The sequence below is a fragment of the Acomys russatus genome, chromosome 32, assembly GCF_903995435.1.
Source record: "Acomys russatus chromosome 32, mAcoRus1.1, whole genome shotgun sequence".
In the NCBI taxonomy this organism is placed as follows: domain Eukaryota; kingdom Metazoa; phylum Chordata; class Mammalia; order Rodentia; family Muridae; genus Acomys; species Acomys russatus.
In genome coordinates this window covers 27,614,452-27,636,126 of record NC_067168.1, presented here as the reverse complement: position 1 = coordinate 27,636,126, position 21,675 = coordinate 27,614,452, and the positions used below count along the sequence as shown (strand labels likewise).

The following is a 21,675-nucleotide window of genomic DNA, read 5'->3' as shown; positions in this document are numbered from 1 at the left end:
TGGCATGTGACACGCCGTTAATCCCAGCCTCGGGAGGCAGAGGCAGGCGGATCTCTGTGTGTTTGAGGCCAGCCTGGTCTACAAAGTGAGTCCAGGACAGCCAGGGCTACAGAGCTAGGCTACCCTGTCTCGAAAAAAAAACAAAAGACAAACAAAAAAACTTAACTACTAGCTCTGTTATATTTAAAGATTAGATGGCAGTAAGGCATAAGAAGATAGATATAAGAAGGTACCAGAAAAAAAAAAAAAAAAAAAAAGAAGGTACCAGGCAGCAGATATTATGTTGTAGAGGAATTTATTAAGTGAGCATGGGGGAGAAGGAAAAGGGGCAAGGAGTACCCCAGAGAGAGAGAGAGACAGAGAGACAGAGAGAGACAAAGAGAGACAGACAGAGAGAGAGAGAGAGAATGTAGAGGGGGATGTGGAAGATAGAGGAAGTAGCGAGAGAGGAAGTAGAGGCGGTAGAGAGAGGAGAGACCACATGGAGGGTCTATCTTTTTCTATGGCCCTGGGCAGGGTCACACCCTCATGGCAGGTAAGCGATGACATCACAAGTAGGCAGACTGAGGCATAATCCTAACAAGTTCCCCGATGGCTTGTCCTTGACCTTTGGGGTGCAATGGGCACACTGCCGGCTTTTGAGGCAGGGGAGCTGTGCCTTTGGGGTCCCACCTTACTTTGTCCTTGGAATCAGGATTTGTTGTGTCGCACCCTCTTCCTGGCTGACTAGTTCTGCCTTGCCCGTTGTTCAGTCTGGAAGTCTCAGGTTGTCCATACGTCTAGAAATGATCCCCAGCTGAAGCATGGGAAGATTCCTGGCAGTTAGAGAAAAGCCAGCATTCCTCAGGAACTTGTGATACTGGTTTCCGGCTGCCAAAAGCAGTCCCTTACCTCTGGCAGAAGGGACATAGGGCTCCATTGACATGTACCTGTGGCCTCCAGCCTCCCACAGTCCCTACTCACAAGTACTTGCTACCCACCTCACAGCCCCTCCCCTGGCTCCTGTCAGCTCAGGCTCCCTGCTCTCTTTATGTTGCTTCCTGTCCTGCTATTCTCAACCATTCTCTCTCCTGTAACTTGACGTATATTTTGACTAAAATCAGTAGATATAATTCTTTTGGCAAGGTAAATCCTTCTCCATACCTCCAAAGTGGGAATTTTTAAAAAAAATGCATATAAGTGAGTCTTGTTTCTGTTTTTTGTTTTGTTTTTGGTTTTGGTTTTTCGAGATGGTTTCTCTGTGTAGCCCTGGCTGTCTGGACTCACTTTGTGGACCAGGGTGGCCTCGAACTTACTGTAGTCCGCCTGCCTCTGCCTCCCGAATTCCAGGATTAAAGGCGTGCGCTACCACCACCTGGCTTTAAAACAGTTCTTAAAAGATAGTTTTTTATTTTGAGATTTTTTGTTTGTTTCTTTTCTTTTTTTGCCTGCAAGTTCCAGGATAGTCAGGGCTATACAGAGAAACTGTCTCAAAAAAACAAAACAAAAAAGCAAATTTGGAAATAATATGTACAGGACAATGTTACAAATAATTGTGTCAAAATGAAAATGTATTAGGAAATAAGAGAAAATATGTTTGTACATGTTGAATGTCCCTGGAAAGACAGACGAGACCCTGACAGTGTCTGTTTTTCAGGAGGGAGATTGGAGATTTGGAAATCAGGTTTGGGATATAGCTTTATTTCCATTGTCCCTCTCACACCTTCTGTATAGATGTTTTACATAAAGTAGAAGCTGTAATCCCAGCATTTAGGAGACAGGGCGATCTAGAGTTTGAGGTTGTGTGGGCTTCAAAACCAGTCAGAGCTTCACTCTCAGTCAGTTGTCTGTCTGTCTGTGTCTCTGTCTCCAAACTCCCTTCCTTTTTCTGCCTTCCTCTCTTTAATACCAGCCTCACTCAAAATAGTTCACTGTAGCACATCTTGGTGCCTCAGTTTCTACAGGGAGTGGAGGTGACTCCTGGGAAGAGTTACAAAAGCAGCGCACGGTACATGGACTCTGAGTTGGGCCACCTGCAACACGAGGTTTGTCCCTCTGCTGGGTGACAGTGAGAGTGAGGCAGACAGCAGTGCTCTACCGAGAAGAGTGAGTTCTGTTCCTGTGAAGAGACACCATGACCACAGCATTTAATTAGAGCTCGCATACAGTTTCAGGGGTACACTCAGGGGTGTGGTCAACATGGCAGGAACATGGCAGCACACAGGCAGACGTGGTGCAGGAAGAGCTGAGAGTTCTGCATCTGGATCTGCGGGCAGCAGGAAGAGAGAGACTCTGGGCTTGGAATGGGCTTTGAAACCTCAAAGCCCCCCACCCCTAGTGTCACACTTCCTCCAACAGGGCCACATTTCCTAATCCTTTCAAATAGTGCCACTCCCTGGTGACCAGGCATTGGAATCTGTGAGCCTCTGGGGGCCATTCTCGTCCAGACCACCACTGTGCGGCGTGGCGTGGCTTGAAAAGCAAGTCTTCAGCCTGTGGGCATCCTGAAACCCAGCCTCCTCCCCTGCATTTGTGGCTGCGGCTGGGGTGAACTCTGAGCCCCTTTGGTGACTTGAGTCTGATGCTGTGGACATGTGATTTCAGGGCACATCATACCTGTTCATCACTGGCCCTGACGTCGTAAAGTCTGTTACCAATGAGGATGTCACTCAGGAGCAGCTGGGTGGCGCCAAGACCCACACCACTGTGTCAGGTGAGAGGGGCGAACATGACCTCCCTGCCCTCAGAAGGTGAGGAGACGGCATTGACGTGTGGCGTGGTGAAAGTTTGGTTTTTTTAATTATTACTTCACTGGCAGCGTTTATCTAGGAAGACTGCCGTACACCCACAGAAGGGGTAGGCAGGTTGCAGTCTGAGATTTAAGTAGCAGGTTATTACTAATGACCCCCAACCTCACCCCTGTGCCCCACACGTGCCAGGCTAGCAATTTTCCACCTTCGCTCGTGGTCTGTAAAGTGATGTTGGAACTGTCTGGGTGGTCAAAGTAGCTGCGACTTAGATCAGTGCAGCAGAACTGGCCCAGGAATGCTCTGGAACCCCCTCTTGGGACTTGACTTTGAGACAAAAGATATTTCGCAGTCATAATCCACTACACCCCAACTATGCCAGCTGCTGGGAGTATAGGCAGTCACAAGCCACCCTGGTTTCTGGGTATTTGCTAATTTTGGACAGTTCGTGTAAGTGGAGTCATACAGCAATGACTTTTTAAAAACTTAGTAGTGTATATTTATTGTACAAAGTGCTTCCATGTTGATGTTCTTGCACATGTCTGCCAGGTTCTTTGTTCATATTCACTTCCCTCGCTTGTCTCTTCTACTGATTTGTATTCTCAGACTATCATCTCTTGTCAAGGCCCATGGTGTGTGTGTGTGTGTGTGTGTGTGCGTGCGCGCGCGCGCGCGCATGGTACATGTGCTTGCTCTCTACAGCATGGTGAGGGCGTGGTAGGAACTGGTAGGAACTGGTTTTCTCTTTCCACTGCGAGGGTCCCAGGGATCAAACTCAGGTTGTCTGGCTTGGCCAAAGTGACTTTTCCTGCTGAGCCATCTCAGTGGCTCATGGCGTATGTTTTTTAAAAGTCTAGATTCTACATAAAACATTTGGGGAGGGGTGTGGATATGGATGGGGAGGGCTGAGGAAATGATAATTATTTTCAAAATTTAAAACTATTAGTCTTTTAAGACTGGCTTCTTTTACTAAGTCTACTTCCACTGTACCCAGCTTACCATAGATTTTTAAACCCTTGTCTGTGTGGAAGCACTTGTCAGTGCCTCATTCTTATTAGTGGAGTCATTGTCTAATATACGGAAGTATAACTATTAATTATTTTCTTACTGCAGAGATAGGACCTAAGTTGCCCAGGCTGGCTTTGGAGTCTTGAGCCTCCTGCCTAGCTTCTTGAGTGTTGGGGTTACAGGTGCAGGCTGCCTCCTACTCTTTTCATTCTTTTCTCCCAGCGGTGGCAATTAAACCCAGGGCATCCAGCATGCAAGACAGCTGCTCTACCACTGAGCCCAGGCTCATCCCTAACATGTCTTGTTTACCCACTGATAGACATTTGGGTTTTCTAACATTATATATGTTTGTGTTTGTAGCATAAAAATATACTGCTATAAACATTTGTGTGTGTGTTGCTTTGTATGACATTTTTATTTCTTGCTGGCACGTGCCCAGGTATGGGTGGAAAAGCTGTTGATCTTTTTGAGGATCTTCCAGACTGCCTCCCAGACTGTTGTGCCAGTTTATAAATATTTTTGGAATAGTACAGCTCAGTCCTGTTGAGAATGTTCCTTTCTCTTGTAGCTGATACTCACCGAGGGCTTGTGTGTGAAGCACTATGCTGGGCTCTAGGAATGTGTCTGTGGAGACAGCACAACCCGGTCCATGGGGCAGTTACCTTCTAGTAAAGCAGACAGGCAATACAAGGCACAAGGGCACCATGCAGTGCATCCAAAGTGATGTTTTGTGGGAAAGAACAGGCTGCCAGATGTTGGGTTGTTGGGGCCTTTAACCATGGGCCAGGGGAGGGCTCACAGTTAGGGTGCTGCATGAATGGACTTGAAGAGGTTCCCATGGGTGTTGAGGGGGAGCGCCCCAGCGGTAGCTTATGCAAAGCCACGGGGCAGCGGAGAGGTTGGCGGTGGGAGAGGTTGGCTGCATATGAAGAACCAGGAGGGTGGCTGGTATCCTGATTTCACATAAAAATCTCTCTCCCTGGCAGCTCTGAGGAAACAGATGGTATAGGGCAGTGGTGGAGCACGTGTTCTGGATGAGGTGGGCATGGAAGAGGTTTTGGCTCTGCCTAGGGCCTTGCTTGGCTGGTTTTAATTTCCAAACACTTACAGAACTGTGACTTGACCTCTCACCGGTGTGAAGGGCGTTCTTCCTTTCCTTCTATTGTTGCTAAGCCTTGTTGCCCACTGGGCACCTTTCTTTGCTAGGCAGTGAGCGGCTGTGGGGGAGTTGGTGTAGGCTGGTGTGGTGTTGCACCGCTTACAGAGCAGGGAAGTGGGGAGGATCTTCCCTCATAGTTCAGAAAACATGGGGCCATAGGCCAGCTGAGGAGCCACACAAGGCTGACAACAGGCTCTGGCCAGTGGCATGGAGTATCCACCCTGGACAGGACTGAGGACACGGCTGCCAGCTTGGTTGGCAGCAGCCCAGCTGGAGAAGCCTGCAGCATCTTGGTAGGGCCTCCGTGGGTGACCGCCGGCCCCTGGGCCTCCCATGCTGCCTGTGTTCTCAGGTGTGGCCCACAGAGCTTTCGACAACGACGTGGATGCCCTGTGTAACCTGCGGGAGTTCTTCAACTTCCTGCCCCTCAGCAGCCAGGACCCGGCTCCTGTCCGCGAGTGCCATGACCCCAGGTGGGTGGCAGCTGGCTTGTCCTTCTCTGGCTTTCTGTCCCCTCTATCCTGACAGGATCTCTGGTCAGATTGGAGCAGGAAATAGAGTATGTCAGCAAGGTCCCAGCTGTGCGTGGCGAGGATCTGTCTGGGAGCAGTGATGGGTGATTTCCTCACACTTCTAGTTTCTGACGGGTAGCTTTGGGGAGGAGAAGAGACCACATGTTTTGGTAAAGAATATCCAAAGTGATGTCAACAGCATGTCCTTTTTTTTTTCTTTTTCTTTCTTTCTTTCTTTCTTTCTTTTTTTTTTTTTTTTTTTTTTTTTGAGACAGGGTTTCTCTGTGTAGCCTTGGCTGTCCTGGACTCACTTTGTAGACCAGGCAGGCCTCGAACTCAACGATCCACCTGCCTCTGCCTCCCAAGTGCTGGGATTAAAGGCGTGTGCCACCACTGCCCAGCCACAGGCTCTGTCTTGATCTCTCTGCCGTGCCAGAGAAAGAGTCCCAGGCCTGGGTGTGTTGGGTCTCAGGTGATTCTGTCCAGTGGGCCTGCAGCTTTTCTGCTCAACGGGGCTGTGGGTGGTTAACCTCCTGGGGGACAGAACCCACTGTGGCTCCTCGCTCTTCTGCCTCAGATGCTGCAGGAAACTAGAGAGGGATTCTAGTGTCTACAGTGTCCTTTACAGTCCACACTGTGTCCCAGAAGGGCAAACTCTGAAGGACTACAACCAGGGACAATCTTATTTTTCCTGCTTTGTTTTGTTTTTAAAGCACGTGAGCTGGTGTTGCTCTCAGGCTCTGTTTAGTGAAGGTGCTGAGCAAGACAGTGAAGGCACATTACGCAGCTGCTGTGCCGTGTTCCTTACATTTCCTTCCCAGCCCCCCACAGGAGGACTCTGACTTCCTACACTGACTCCATCCGCCTCTTTTCTAGTGACCGTCTGGTTCCTGAGCTGGACACAGTGGTCCCTCTGGAGTCAAGCAAAGCCTACGACATGCTGGACATCATACACTCAGTAAGTGCCCTCTGCTGCCTTGCCTGCCCTGGCTCTGCCTCAGCCATGGCCATTGTGCTTTGGCTTAGTGGGAGGCATTTGCCTTGGTCTCCGTCTCTGTGTTTGCACACATAGCACATGTGGTGGCCAGGAGCAAGGGACCACCAGGCAGAATGTTCTGGCAGGAGCTAGTGGCTATGATACACTGAGGGCCCAGGTAGACTTGCGGGCTGGGCCAGCAGAGCTCAGGGCTTAAGAAAGCCTTGGGGTACACAGAGTTGGTGCTATATACCGACCTGTGGGGAGGCGGGGTGATCCTTGTTGGGTGCTGCTGTTAGGGCGCTTCTGATCAGGACACCATGTCTTCCTAGAGAACGGGCGTGCATGAGGTCAGAATGTGTGTGGAGCCTCTTTCTTGGCGCAGCCATGTCCTGGTTTGATCAGTGAAGGCAGCTGTGGGGCTCTGCACTCTCGGGGCAGATGTCTCCTGCACATACACACTGCTCCCAGCAGCTCCTTTTCTTTTTCTTTTTCCTTTTTTTTTTTTTTTTTTTTTTAAGCTTTCAACAAGCTGTTTCTTCTAGCTCTATTTTTTTTTAAGATTTTATTTATTATGTATACAGTGCTCTGCCTGCATGTGCACCTGAAGGCCAGAAGAGGGCATCAGATCACATTATAGATGGGTGTGAGCCACCATGTGGTTGCTGGGAATTGAACTCAGGACCTTTGGAATAACAGCCAGTGCTCTTAACCTCTGAGCCATTTCTCCAGCCCCTCTAGCTCTATTTTTTTTTCTCTCTCACAGTTTATGTGTCCCAACAAAATCTTTCAAGCAGTACAAAAATCACAATGTGAGTCTATTTCTCTATAAATAAATGATTACAATAGATAATGTAAGAAAATCATGTTCCCCAATACCTTCACATGATCAAATGTTTTACATATTATGGGCAAGAGACAAACATGAATAACAAGTTATTTCTAAGAACCCACATCTTTTTCTTTTTTAAGATTTAATTATTTATTATGTATAGAGTGTTTTGCCTGCATTTACACTTGCATGCCAGAAGAGGGCATCAGATGGTTGTGAGCCACCATGTGGTTGCTGGGAATTGAACTCATGACCTCTGGATGAGCATCTAGTGCTCTTACCCTCTGAGCCATCTCTCCAACCCTCCCAGCAGCTCTTGCTTGGTGGGATGTCGATGGTTGTGTGGGCTCAGCTGGCCTGGAGCCTACAACCTGTTTGTATTCCCTCATTCTGGGAGCCTGAGGGAATCAGCGGGCACGGCCAGTCTGCCCCGCCTCATGGCTGTGCTCTATTTTGCTGGGCAGTAAATCTAATTATCAATTACCAGGGAACATAACGAAAGATTTTGACTGAGGACAAAAATAAAACAATTAAGTGTAAGAAAACAAAAATTACAAATAGTTGGCTGGCTGGTTCAGCAGATGTAGAGATCCTTGACCCCTGACCACCAGACTGATCCCCAGGAGCTCATGGTAAAGAGAGCTGACTCCCAGGAGGTGTATCTGACCACCCTCTGCACACTGTGGCACACATGCGTGCACGTGCGCGCGCGCACACACACACACACACACACACACACGCGCGCGCGCGCGCATGCGCGTGCGCATGCTAAGGAGATATTATAAAAAATCTTTGGAGGGATGATGAGATGGCTGGTCTTGGTTGTCGACTTGACCACATCTGGAACCAACTAAACCCCAAGCTACTGGGTACACATGTGAGGGATTTTCTCAGTCAGATTCTTGGAGCAGGAAGACCCACCCTCAATCTTGGCCACACCCTTCGGTGGCGGCCCAGGTAACAGGCTTGGAAGAAGGAAAGTTCTTGCCCTTTGCCCGTCGCCCTCACCTGTGTCTGTGGCCTTTACTAAATGCAGCTTGTCCAGGATCTCAACATTAGTGTGAAGCCCAGCAGCCCCCCAGGCATCCATCCAGACCTGGGAGCTGTGCACCTACCTGATTCGTCGCCCACATCAGACAGCCCACATTTTGTGAGCCACACATCTTATCTGTGTACTGTCAGTCCTGGTCCTTTGCAGAACCCTGATTAATCCAGGTAGCTCAGTGGTTAGGGTATCTGCTGCTCTTACAGAAGGTACCAGGTTTGAGTCACAGCACCCGTGTGACAGCTCACAACCATCTGTAACTCCAGCTCTAAGGGAGCTGATGACATCCTCTTCTGGCCTGTGCAGGCAATGCATGAATGTAGCACACATACATGCCTATACACCAAACACTCATACACATAAAACAAAAACAAATCTAAAGGCTGGGCGGTGGTGGCGCATGCCTGTAATCCCAGCACTCAGAGAGGCAGAAGCAGGTGGACTGTTGTGAGTTCGAGGCCAACCTGGTCTACAAAGCGAGTCCAGGACAGTCAAGGCTACATGGAGAAACCCTGTCGTGAAAAACCAAAAAAGAAAGAAAAACCAAAAAAACCCCACAAAAACCAAACCTAAAATATTTTAAAAATATTATAACAATACTGGTCTAAACTAGCTCTGAACTAATACAACAGAAGTACCCCCAATACCCAGAACGGATCTGTTAGACAGCTCATGGAGGAAAGAGGAAAATATGAGACAAAAATGACATTGAATGAAAAATCTGTGTATCGGAACTTTTGGACTATGTTTCAAGTGGTGACAGAAGAATGTATGTCTTGAAGCAGTAAGAATGGCAGAAGTGACTAGGCAGACTTAGTTTCCATCTTAAAAATATGGAGACTCTTCTCTGGAATTTGCCCTGACTACCGATAAAGACAAAAATGGCGGTGTGGAAGGTATGCAGGGCAAATGGAGACACGGCCATGTTCCTTGTTTGTTTTTCTTTTCTTTTCCTTTTTTTTTTTGGTTTTGTGTGTGTGTGTGTGTGTGTGTGTGTGTGTGTTTCAAGACAATCTCTCTGTGTAGCCTTGGCTGTCCTCGACTCACTTTGTAGACCAGGCTGGCCTCAAACTCACAGCGATCCGCCTGCCTCTGCCTCCCAAGTGCTGGGATTAAAGATGTGTGCCACCACCACCCGGCTTTGTTTGTTTTTCAAGACAGGGTTTCTTTGTGTAATCGCCCTGGCTGTCCTGGAACTCCCTTTGTAGACCAGGCTGGCTTCAAACTCACAGAGATCTGCCTGTGTCTGCCTTCCGAGTGCTGGGATTACAGGTGTGTGCCGCCACACCAGACAGGCCCTTGTTTCTTAACATGGGCAAGCATAAAATTCCAGTTCTTCCTAAGTTTATTATTTGAAGGCAGTTGGAACAAACACTTTTTTATTGTTGCTTTGTTTTTCGAGACAAGGTTTCTCTGTGTAGCCTTGGCTGTCTTGGACCTTACTTTGTAGACCGGGCTGGCCTCAGACTCAGAGATCTTCCTGCCTCTGCCTCCTGAGTGCTGGGATTAGAGGCATGCGCCACCACGCCTGGCTTGAATAAACATTTTTAAAATGGAATTAGACACAATTGTGCATAAGTACATGAATCACTGGGAATGTTCTGCAAATGCTACAAGTGGGAATAGCATGTCTGTTAAAGCTTTGCAGTAACAGTGAGAGACCGGCATGCAGACAGAGCAGCAGAGTGGGACTAAAGAGCTAGAAACAGACCCCAGAGATCTATAGTGGATGATAAAAATAGAGCCCGTGCCCAGGAGCAAGGTCGCTTTCCTTAATGACAGATACTGTGACAACTGGAGAGCCACTGGGAAGGACACAGACATGACAGAGGGGACAGCTGAGCATGGTGCTGCAGGCTGGGATCTTAGCACTGTGGAGGGTGAGGCGCGAGGCGCCGAAGTTGCGGGCCAGCCTGTACAGAAATGCTTTTGAATTGTGGCTCAAATCTACCTCAGTTAAACAAAACAATTCCACTCTTCGTAGAAAAAAAGTGTAAAAGGCAAAGGACAGTAAAGTGTCTACCACTTCACAGCACCTTCCATATCTGAAAGTGACACAAATTCCTATAAATCAAGGGAAGAAAGTACAAAACTGGCAGAAAAGCCATCCGAATATGAACATTGAAAACACAAAAATGGTCCTCAAGCAAAGGAGAGAATGTTCAAGTCCAGTCCTCGTGGTGGGACTGTGGGGCGAAGGCTCCTTTGCCATCCAAATGTGGGACCTGACCTCAAGTCTGCAGCAGCTGCATGAGGCGCAGGGCACAGCAGCAGCAGGCTCCAGGTGGGAGGCGGAGACAGGAGAATCCATGGAAGCCCTCCGCCTGGCTGCCGGGTGGACACAATGGCCAGCAACAAGAGACTGCAGAAACAAGAAATCCCCTGAGGTGGAGGGCAGCCATGTCTTCAAAAAGTAAACCAAGTTGAGTTATTTCTTGTTTGTCAAAATTGACTGGAAGTTTGAATACTGTTCTTGGCAAACCCGTGGGACGCAGCCCTCTTCACAGTCTGATGCTACAGGAAGCTGGTATTATATCTAGGACAAGGAAATAGTCCATAATTGCCTTCCTGGGAACTTACGCAGCATGTATGGTCCCCACAGTATGAAAGCACAGGATACACTGAGCACAATGTGTGGGAGTGGCGAGGGTGACACGGTGCCTGTGAACTGCTGGGACGTAATTGCCAGGAGTGAGGTGATGCAATTCCCCACTCTGCAGAAAACATCAATACCAAGTTGCTGTCCATGTAAAATGTGGGAAAGTGTCACAAATGTAAACACAGACCAAAAATTCACCAAGAAAGGATGATGGGGCGGGTGAGTTAGTTATTTCGTGTAAGTCTGAGAGCAGAGTTCTAGAAGCAAGAAAATTTTACCTCGCAGTTTCATGGTCTCTCAGGCCTTTACATACATGATGTGCTGAAACAGCTCATACCAAGGTGGGCAGGAAGTATGTTCCTAGCCCAGATGAGTGAGGATGTTCATGCTGAAAGGCTTGCGTTTCAACAGTCATGTGGATTGTCAGTCCTCTGTCTGTGTTTGAGAATTTCATAGTGTGTTTTAAAGATCATGGGAGTCAGAGTTGCATTGTTGGCAGGGGGTGGGGTGTCGGGGTTTGGGGGTGGAGGGGCATGAGAAGGAAAGGGCAAACAAGAATGAACCATGTGCTTTAGGCTACAGTTGTGTATTTGTGTGTATATATATGTTTGCTGTCTGGTTTGGTTCTCTGTAACAGATTAGACATGATGACACATTTTTCTTTCTTTTTTTTCTTTTTTTTTTTTTGGTTTTTTGAGACAAGGTTTCTCACAAACTTGAACAAGAAGGCACGCTCCACCTGATACCATGTATGTTGTCTTCAGAGACAGAGAATAACTACTGTCAGCGTACATTGTCAGAGGACAGTGAAAACCGAAGGGTGAAAAGTTTAAGGGGCCAGACACTGGATCCCTGAAACTGCCAGCTGCTCAAGTCTGTGTGAGGTCATGTAAAAATGAGCACTGCATTCAATGACACTGTCTGCTTTAGGAGTCACTGCAGTTAGGGAGTGTCCTGGTTTTTAGACAGTAAGAGACTCACTTAAAGAACATGTATGTAACTTAGTCTTAAATGATTTAGGAAACGTCTGCGTATAGAGAGAAGAGACCATTGTGGGGAGAGATAATGTTAGTTAAATACTAGTAAGGAGTCTGAGTTAGGATTCATGAATATTTTTTGTACTGTTTAAGGTGTGTGTGTGTGTGTGTGTGTGTGTGTGTGTGTGTGTGTGTGTGTGTGTGTGTGTGTGTGTGTAAGTCTAACATGAGTGTAGTACCTGTGTTGACCAAAAGAGGGCGTTGGATCCATTGGAGCTAGAGTTATAGGTGATTATGAGCTGCCCAATATAGGTACTGGGAACCAAGCTCAGGTCCCCTGCAAGAGCAGCAAGTGGTCTTGATGTCTGAGCCATCTCTCCAGCCCTTTTGTAGTAATCTTAATGATTTTATGTAAGTTTGAAATTGTTTCATGCAAACTGCCACAGTTAATGCCAGATTCATATTTTACAAGAAGCTGTGCCGTGTGAAAGGACCCTGCCCCATCTCCTGCAGCAATCGAGGGATAGCTGTGCTGAGCTGGGCTGTCTGCTGTCCTTTGTAAGCCTGTCTATAGCTATGTATCGCAGCGTTTTTGTCTCAGTCATTTTGAGCTTAAGAGAAAATTTATTTCTACAGGTGATTGATGAGAGAGAGTTTTTTGAGATCATGCCCAATTATGCAAAGAACATTGTCGTTGGGTTTGCAAGGATGAACGGGAGGACCGTTGGGATTGTTGGCAACCAGCCCAAGGTGGCCTCAGGTAGGACGGGCCTCAGAAGCTCTGGTTGGTTTTGGGGACCAGGGCTACCTGCGTTCTTAGTGTCCTGTTGCCATCTGCCCTTCCATGTCCAGGGGAGAAACTCAAAGGTATGTTGTGAAGGTGTCTTTATCTCCTAATGTTAAATATTTCCAAAGCTCTTTCACAGCTGGGCTCTTGGGGTTTAAAGGCAAGGTTCCTTCTTAGCTCAGAAGGTCTATGTTTTCAAGAACTGCCTTTCTGTTCCCCCTTGTCGAGGGGTTGGCGTCTCCAGTGTCTTTGACAATGGCTGCAGATACAGTAGTTAGCACCCGAGACATGAAGAGCATCTCTCATGTCGGGTGACATGGACGGATTTGAGTTATAGCTGGCTGAGAGGAACTGTTCACCGCAGTGCAGTGTAGGCAGGGACTGTGAGCACTGCCTCTCTTCACTGTTGTCCCTTGTTTTTAGAAAACAAAAGTCAGTGTTCCTGTCATGGGTGTGGTGACACATGCTTGCAGCCAGGACCCTAGGTAGGTAGGGTGAAGCAGGAGTGTCCTGAGTTCAAGGTCAGCCTGGGTTTCATTACAAGACCTGTCTCAACAGAAGCAGCAGCAGCAGCCACAGAACCCACACCACACGGCCCATGCCCTCGCTAGCCTTTATCACTGATGCTTCCAAAACTTTTCGTTGCCTAAGGCACCTATTTGTGCCCCATTGGCAGCAATTTCCAGCCTGTCTGTCTGTCTGTCTCCCTGTCTCCACTTTCTTTCTCTCTATCAAACAGGGTCTTCCTACATAGCCCTGGCTGGCCTCAAACTCCACTTGTCTCTGCTTCCCCAGTGATCAGTGCTGGGGTTCAAGGTGTGCACCACCATGTTTGAGTTGATTCTCTAACATTCTATGATTCTAGCCCTTATATTTAGTTTGGTTGAACGTGAGTTAATTGTGCGTGTGCGTGTGTGTGGTGTGTGTGTGCACGTGTGCACATGCCAGCTTTGGTCTGCATGTGGAAATCCAGTTATCTCTGTTTCTAGATTTGGGGTATTTTCATCATGAACGGATATGCTGAGTGTTGGACCACCTTTTTGTTTTTAAGTAGACTTTATATAAGTAAATTGAGAAAAAAAATCGTGTGTGTGTGTGTGTGTGTGTTTGGTGAGGGTGTCTGTTCATACTTACTATACAGACTATTGTGAACTCTTCCTGTTATTATTCACAAATGAAGTTCATTTTATATGGTTTTAAAAAACTTTATTTTGAGACAGAGTGTAAGTAGCTCTGGCTGTTCTAGAACTCAGAGATCTGCTTACCTTTGCCTCCCAAGTGCTGGTATTACAGGCCTGTGCCACCACCCAGCATTATATAATTTTCTTATTGAATTAGCTAATAGAATATTGAAATGCAGTGAGTGGGTCTCCCTAATAACCTTGGCTGACCTTGAACTCAGTATGTAGTCTGGCTTCCAGCCTGCTGTGTCTGCCTGCCCTGCCTCTTTGCTGTGCCTCGTTCCTGCTTTTCCTGGGAGAGCCACCCTCTTACCATTAGATAGGATGATGGCTTTAAGAGTTTGGTAGATCTTCCTTATAAAATTTGTAAAATTCACCCCTATTTCTAATAGGCTGGAGGCTTTCCCCCTTTCATTTATCAAAAATGGTCACTGGGTTTTGTCAAATACTTCCCCTGGGTCCTTTAGAAGAACAGCCAGTGATCTTAACCACTGAGCCATCGTTCCTTTCTTGGTTTCATAATGGTGTCCTCTTACACATAGAATTTTTGGAAACCTGAAGTCCCGACTGCCATGCTGAGGTTAGCCCTGAGCTCTGCAGCTCTGGGTTTTATGGTTAAGCCCATGATCTAGTTCGGATGGTTTGTGTGTCACTTCTGCATACACCTGGCTGCCCTTGATCTTTGGGGGACTGTCCTGTCTCTATATCCCATTTGGCCTTAAAGCATACTGGGATTACAGGTGCAACCTGCTTGGCCTGCTTTTCTGTGGGCTCAGACACTCGCTGTCTCACACCTGGACAGCAGGTGCTTCTCTAGGTGGTCTCTAATCCTGCCCATCAGCATTTCCTTGGAGAGCCCATTACCTACCCACTGGCTGCCCCGGTGCTCGCTCCATTTCTTGTTTTGTGTGGCTTCCTGGATGTCTTTTTGCTTGTCACACTAATCCTGATTACTGTAGTTTTATAGTTTTGTTTTTTGGGTTTTATTTTTTCTGTTTTTTTTTGGGGGGTGAGGGGGATGTGGGTGGTTATGAGACAGGGTTTCTCTATGTAGCCTGGCTGTCTTGAAACTTGCTTTGTAGACCAGGCTGGCCTTGAACTTCTACATCTGCCTGCCTCTGCCTCCTGAGTCCTGGGATTAAAGGTGTGTGCCAGCATGGCCTAGTACTTAATAAAGTTTAATCTGGAGTCATTTTGCTGTCTTGGAGACATTTGCAATGTAATAATTGGGGTAGGAAGCATCTATCATGGGGAGAAGGCAGGGATACTGCCCAGCATCCCTAAGCACAGGACATCCCCACACCAAAGATTTTCCACATTCCCATCCCAACCTCCAAATTGGGGAGCCCCACACCATCAGCAAGTATGCGCACACATGCATGTATAGTGAAAGTTTCTTAAAAAGTCCAGTTATGTTACATGGATATGGTTTTGTTTTAATCCCAGGTGTGGGATAAGAGTCTGGTACGCAGCAGGTGGTTATGATTTGCCTCGTGTGCTAGCAGGTGATCTTCGCCAGCTGCAGATAGTTTACAGTTGGAATTCTGGGGACTCTTAAGAAAGGGTATAAGTGCCAGAGCCCAGAGAGGGATGGAGTGTTTCAAAGAAGAAGGCTGCTGCTCCCGCTGCTGCTTCTGGTTGCTCTAGTTGCACTTTGTCAGGTGGTCCTGAGCAAAGAGACGAAGTAGAAGAAATCTGACAACGAAGATGAACCCTGCCCCATGGGACTGGACGCTCTCATCAGCAGGAAGTGGTGCGAAGAGGTCTCCATCTCTTCCCCTCTTACCTTCTTCTTCTTCTTCTACCTAGTGTTGGGGAGTAGTGTGGAATAAGGGTTGGAAGGGAGGTAGGGGTATAAGAACCCAATAAAACAGATTTAAAACCCATGCCAACATGCATGTGTGTTGCTAGGAACAGAATCTACAGTCTCATGTGTACTGGGAAAGTGCTCTACAAAAGAGATCTGTTTGCAGCCCGATCTGTGTGTTTTGTTTTGTTGTTGTTGTCTTTCTTTTCTTTTTCTTCTTTTTATTTATTTTTTACTTTTTTAACTTTTTTATTTTTCAAGACAGGGTTTCTCTCTGTGGAGCCTTGGTTGTCCTGGACTCATTTTGTAGAGCAGGCTGGTCTGAAACTCACAGAGATCCGCTTGCCTCTGCCTCCCAAGTGCTGGGATTAAAGGCATGTGCCACCACACCCAGCTAACCCTGTGAGTTTTTAAGTTAGCTTGTGATAGTCTTTGCCTTCATGCCTTTTACTTTTAAATTTTGTTTTATTTTCATTGTACTTATTATTAGTGTGGGTGACATGTGTATAACATGGTACATTTTAATTAATATTTTAACTCCAAAATAATTAAAACAGCATAATTAAGCAATTTAAATAACATGGAATTAAAACTTTAGATTCTCAGTCACACGAGGCATACCACACATGGTAGGAAGCCACCTCTTACCAGCGGCTTTGCCTAGAAGAACAGTCAGAGGTCATTTTGTCTCCACAGCAAGATCTCAGCTCACTGAGCAGTATGGGGAAAATGTGTCTTACTAGTATTTATTCTTCGTCCCATGAGCTTTAAAAGGCTGTTAGTAAATTGCTTGATCAGATTGTAGGAATTTAATTATAATCCTCATTTGCTGCTTAGAAAAAAATGTACGTGTATGGGTGCTTTGCCTGCATGTGTGTCTGTGCAACACATGTTTGCAGTGTCTGTGGAAGGCAGAAGAGGGTATTGGATCCCTCATAACTGGAGTTACAGATGGCTGTTCATAGAAGTTATTTTTATAGAACAGTGTTGCCTCTCTTAGCTTATTTCTTTATTTTATTTTTTTAAAGATTTACTTATTTATTGTATCTCCTGAAGAGGGCATCAGATCTCATTATAGATGGTTGTGAGCCACCATGTGCTTACTGGAAATTGATCTCAGGACCTGTGGAAGAGCAGGCAGTGCTCTTAACTACTGAGCCATCTCTCCAGCCCTCTTAGCTTATTTTTTAACCTGGTTATCACATAAATAATTGAGACTCTTTTATAATCCAAGGCTTTACAAGACAATCTGAGCAGTTTACGTCTGTTCTTAACCCTCTATGTTATCATGTCTCACTCCCAGCAATACTTGCACTTGTTGCTTTCCTCAGCTCCAGCTCCTTCCTCCTCATCTTTCTTGGATCTTTCTTGGACCTCTTCCCATGGCTGAAGCCCCTCCTTCCTTTCCTCACTCCTCCTCCCCGGCTGGCAGGAAGTCCAGCCCTATTCTCTCCCCCTGCTCATTGATTGGCTGTAAGCTGCTTTATTGACATATCAGGGGGATAGTTGAAGAGCAGTGTTTACACAACATTTAGACAGGAAATTTTCAGAACAAAGCTTGCAAACAGACATGGGGGATACAGAAATCAGCATTTAAACTGCACAATAATCTTATGCCTACAGCTGATAGCCATGTAGGTGTTAGGAACCGAACCTGGGTCTTCTACAAGACCAACGGGTGAACCATCTCTCCAGCCCCTACGGCTAGTTTTTAAACATGAATGTATATCTCAATCATCACAGCAAAGCTTTTTTCCTATATTCAGTAATTGTGTGTGTGTGTATGTGTGTGTGTGTGTTTGTGCTCGTGTGTGTGCCCATGTGCACGTATGTGTGGAGATGACAGGCGCATTGAGGAGTTTCCTGATAGCTCACCTCTTTATATTTTTGGGACAGGATCTGTGTGTCTCTCTGAATCTAGGGCTCCCTGGACATGGGATCGTCCTGTGTCTGCATATACCCCTCCCCGCACCCCACCACAGCACTGGGATTCTATGACAGTGTCGCCAGGGTGCCTGACTTTGTTAGGGGTGCTGGGTATCTGAGTTCAAGTCCTAATGCTGTGTTGTAAGAACTTTGCCAACTAAGCCATCTCCCAGGCCTGATTTCTTCTTATTTAATTCCGTTTGGCCATGGGTTACTACTGTTTTATATGTTACTATCACTATGTTATGTATTGATGGATTTGATCATCTACTTTAAAAGTCTGTGAAGGTGTTTAATCTATTCTTTGCTTGTTATGTCCTTACGTTGCCTTGGCTCCAGGGTCATGCTGGTCTTAGGAATAGATCTGGAAGCCTCTTGTGGGTACTTAGTACTCACCAGTGACCTGCTCAAGCCCGAGATATCCACGGCTATGTCCTTTAGGCCTCCTGTGATACTGCAGGAGGTCGTGTCTTCCCTATTCTGCAGGCAAAGAGCCTCAAGCTGGAAAGGTGACTCTCCAACGGTGATAGAGGCATGTTTCCCATATCATCACTGCTCAGTCTTGCTGAAGCATAGAGCCACAGTCCACCTCCACAGTCTCTAGAGCCATTCTGAGTAGCAGCTACCACTGCGGGTCTCCAGGCTGGACCTTAGCTGGCTGCCCTTTCAGTCTCTGGGAAAGAGCCTGGCTAGCTGTCCCAGGCTAGTTCCGCCCCTGCTGCCAGCACAGCTTTAGGCTTTCTTGTTTGCCTGGCATGAGTGTTCCTGACTGCAGCCAGATGGATCCGTGCAGCCTCGGGAGCCTGGTCTGGGTGCTCGATGAGGGAGCACTCCCACTGTGATGGAGCTGGGATTACTAGGAGCTAACTGTGGACAATCTTTCTCCTTGTAGGGTGCTTGGACATTAACTCCTCGGTGAAAGGGGCTCGTTTTGTCAGATTCTGTGACGCATTCAACATCCCACTCATCACTTTTGTTGACGTCCCTGGTTTTCTGCCTGGTGAGTCTCTGGCACCGGTGAGGGCGGGGGCGGCAGTTGTGTTCGCTGTCCCCAGAGCTCTGACTTCTTTTGTCTCCTGCCATCCAGAAGACAGGGCCGTGTAAAGATTGGCCCTTTCTGGGGGTTGTCGCAGCCGGGAGGCCTTGTGAGGGCTTCTATGGCAGCTGGTAACTCTTCCTCACGGCCTAGGCACTGCGCAGGAATATGGTGGCATCATCCGGCACGGCGCCAAGCTGCTATACGCGTTTGCCGAGGCAACGGTGCCCAAAATCACAGTCATCACCAGGAAGGTGAGGACACTCCCCGCAGAGCCCGGCAACCCCCCCCCCCCGCCCTCCCCTCGCAGCATGGTCAAGGTGTCTGGCACGAGTGTGACCTGGGCTGGAAGAAGGCTTGTCGCCTGATCACTCTTGGGAAATGTCTAGAGGGCTCTTTTCAGTCCTGCACTTGTGTATTCCCGCGGCAGGGAGTGGGCATTGAGAAGGGTCTTCCGTACCTTGGCCTTGTGGGGCCAGTAGGGCGTGGCCTCATTTCCGTTGGCATCCTGGCGTGTTCGGGGATGGGATTTGATTTTCCCTGGCATTGACCCTCAGCGTGTGGGTTTGTTCTAGGCCTATGGAGGTGCCTATGATGTCATGAGCTCCAAACACCTTCTTGGTGACACCAACTATGCCTGGCCTACAGCTGAGATTGCAGTCATGGGTGCAAAGGTAACGACATCTGCTGAGCAGCATTTTCCTGGGCCCAGGGACTCTCCTGATAGAGTCCTTGTGTGGCTGGAACTGTGGAAAGAGACCAGGTCAGGGCTGGAGTCTCCTTCCTGTACCCCATGGCCAGTCCCCCCGCCCTCCCACAGCAGGCACATTGCAGTCTTTATGGCTGAGGAACCACCCAGGGAGAGGGAGAATCCACTGAATGGACCTTTGGGAGGTCAGAGCTTCCCGTCACCCCATCTCATCTCTAGAACCTAAACTATAGTTCTTCCTTAGTGCTTCTCCCCTAGCTCTGGAAGAGCTGTCGGTATTGAGCCCTGTGACTCCCAGGGTCCCAGAGATGACTAGTGCGTGTTCCCAGTTGGAGACCAAGGCTTCCCGGGAGCCCAGGGCCTGGGGTAGTGAAGGAGGAAAAACAGGCCAAGCATCCTGGCTTCAGAGAATGAGGAGGCAGCCACAGCCCAGCATCCTACCCATGTGTGGCTGTCCCTTTGTTCTGATTGGCTGTGAAGTTCACAGAGACAAAGGAGTTGACAGCTCTGTCTGGGTGGGGACCCCACTCTGGGGAAACCTTAACTCTGCTCTGACAGGGCGCTGTGGAGATCATCTTCAAAGGACACCAAGATGTGGAAGCTGCCCAGGTGGAGTACGTGGAGAAGTTTGCCAACCCTTTCCCTGCAGCTGTGAGAGGTGGGGCCTGGTGGGGACCAGGTGCTGTCCATTGTGTTTTCAGGAAAGTCAGATGCAGTCATACCTGTCTCCTGGGGCAGGTGGGATGCAGGGGGGTGTGATGCAGCTGGCCCTTGGCAGGAGCTGGGACCACACAGTGGGCCTGTGCAGGCTGCTGGCAGTGTTCTGTTTCTAGGTTCTGGTCCAATCATCCAGCCTACCTCAGACCTGGTGGCTAAAACCACCTCTCTTCCCCTCATTGTGTTCTGGGCTTAGCTGGGTGGTTCTTGGGGTTTGGCCTGGGATTATTCTCAGGGCTTTAGTCAGCCACTGGCTTGACAGTCCAAGATGGTTTCCCTTTCAAGTTAATGTTGACTGCTGCCTGGCCCTTCCTCACTTTTGTGTTCTTGGTATCCCAAAAGGAGCTGTAAAGAAGGGAGCTTAGGCCCAGAGGCCTCGGTATGGAAACTTCTAGTGTCACTTATGTCACATTGTATTGATAAAAGCTAATCACAAGGGCAGGGGAGGAAAGAGACTCGATCCATGGGGGAAGCAAGAACCACGGACAAAGATGGAGAAGTTGATCTGTGTGTTTTCTTTCTTTAAAAAATTGTTTTCTTTTGCCCAATGTGGTGGCACACACCTGTAATCCCAGCACTCTGGGAGGCAGAGGCAGGTGATCTTTGTGAGTTCATGGCCAGCCTGGTCTACAAGTGAGTCTAGGACAGCCAAGCCTACACAGAGAAACCCTGTCTTGCAAAACCAAAAAAAAAAAAAAAAGTTCTTTGTTTTATTATTTGTCTATGTATATGAATATTTTTCTCTCTGTCTCTTTTTCTGTCTCTCTGTTTCTCTCTCTCTCTCTCTCTTGAATGTGTGCACGGACACACACACACACACACACACACACACACACACACACGTACCTACAGAGGCCAGAGAGGGCATTAGATCCCCTTGAGCTAAAGGTATATGCATGTCCATCATGACAGGGTAAAGGCCCTGAGTCAAGGCAAGAAGGGAGCGGCCACATTTTCCTTCCCCTCCCTAATGCTCCTGTGCCAGAGATTGAGAGCCTGGCAGAGTGAGGAGGCCTGTGGGGGCTGAGCGTGCAGCTGGGGTGCTTGACTTCAGCCCCACACAGTGATGGCCTTTTCTTTGCCTTACCAGGGTTTGTGGATGACATCATCCAGCCATCCTCTACTCGTGCCCGGATATGCTGTGACCTGGAAGTCTTGGCCAGCAAGAAGGTCCATCGTCCTTGGAGGAAACACGCAAATATCCCACTGTGAACAGATCTAAAGGAAAATAGATCAACAATTGAAAAACTGGCCATTTGTAGCCTACCCCTGCCTTCTACAATCATGAAAAAACAGGATCTACATACCTTGGAAGTTGATTAAATTGCAGAAAGAGTTATTGTGCCTGATGTAAAATTATTTGATCTATTAAAATCTTCGCTGGTACTTTTTGGATAAATATTTCATTTTCAGAGTAAAAAAAAAAAAATCTCAAAACAAAACAGGAAGAAAAAAAATAAGGTGGAATTTTAGTATTGTCGCCTGGAGCTGGCTGCGAATGACACTGCTGTGGATGTGATTGATTCATGTGGCCTTCAGGTGGTCGGCATGTTGGAGCCTCATCCCCTGTGTGGTGATGGTGAGAGGTGAGGTGTAGTGTGAGGTGCTGATGTCAGCTGTGCTGTGCTCCTGACGTGAGTTCTTAGTCTTGCCCTAGCTAGCTAGCTACTTGTTGACT

General features: G+C 47.7%; 1 protein-coding gene across 1 annotated transcript in view; it reads left to right on the top strand.

Moving 5' to 3' along the window:
- Pccb (propionyl-CoA carboxylase subunit beta) overlaps positions 1 to 21,333 on the top strand; it is a 47,897-nt gene extending 26,564 nt beyond the window's left edge. Inside the window, exons 7-15 of the mRNA XM_051140327.1 lie at positions 2,584 to 2,692; positions 5,246 to 5,366; positions 6,282 to 6,363; positions 12,471 to 12,594; positions 18,428 to 18,535; positions 18,725 to 18,825; positions 19,147 to 19,245; positions 19,839 to 19,938; positions 21,088 to 21,333. Of these exons, the coding sequence (XP_050996284.1) occupies positions 2,584 to 2,692; positions 5,246 to 5,366; positions 6,282 to 6,363; positions 12,471 to 12,594; positions 18,428 to 18,535; positions 18,725 to 18,825; positions 19,147 to 19,245; positions 19,839 to 19,938; positions 21,088 to 21,209 (966 nt within the window). The 3' untranslated portion in view covers positions 21,210 to 21,333. The remainder of the gene's footprint in view (positions 1 to 2,583; positions 2,693 to 5,245; positions 5,367 to 6,281; positions 6,364 to 12,470; positions 12,595 to 18,427; positions 18,536 to 18,724; positions 18,826 to 19,146; positions 19,246 to 19,838; positions 19,939 to 21,087) is intronic.
- Positions 21,334 to 21,675: the final 342 nt, after the last annotated feature.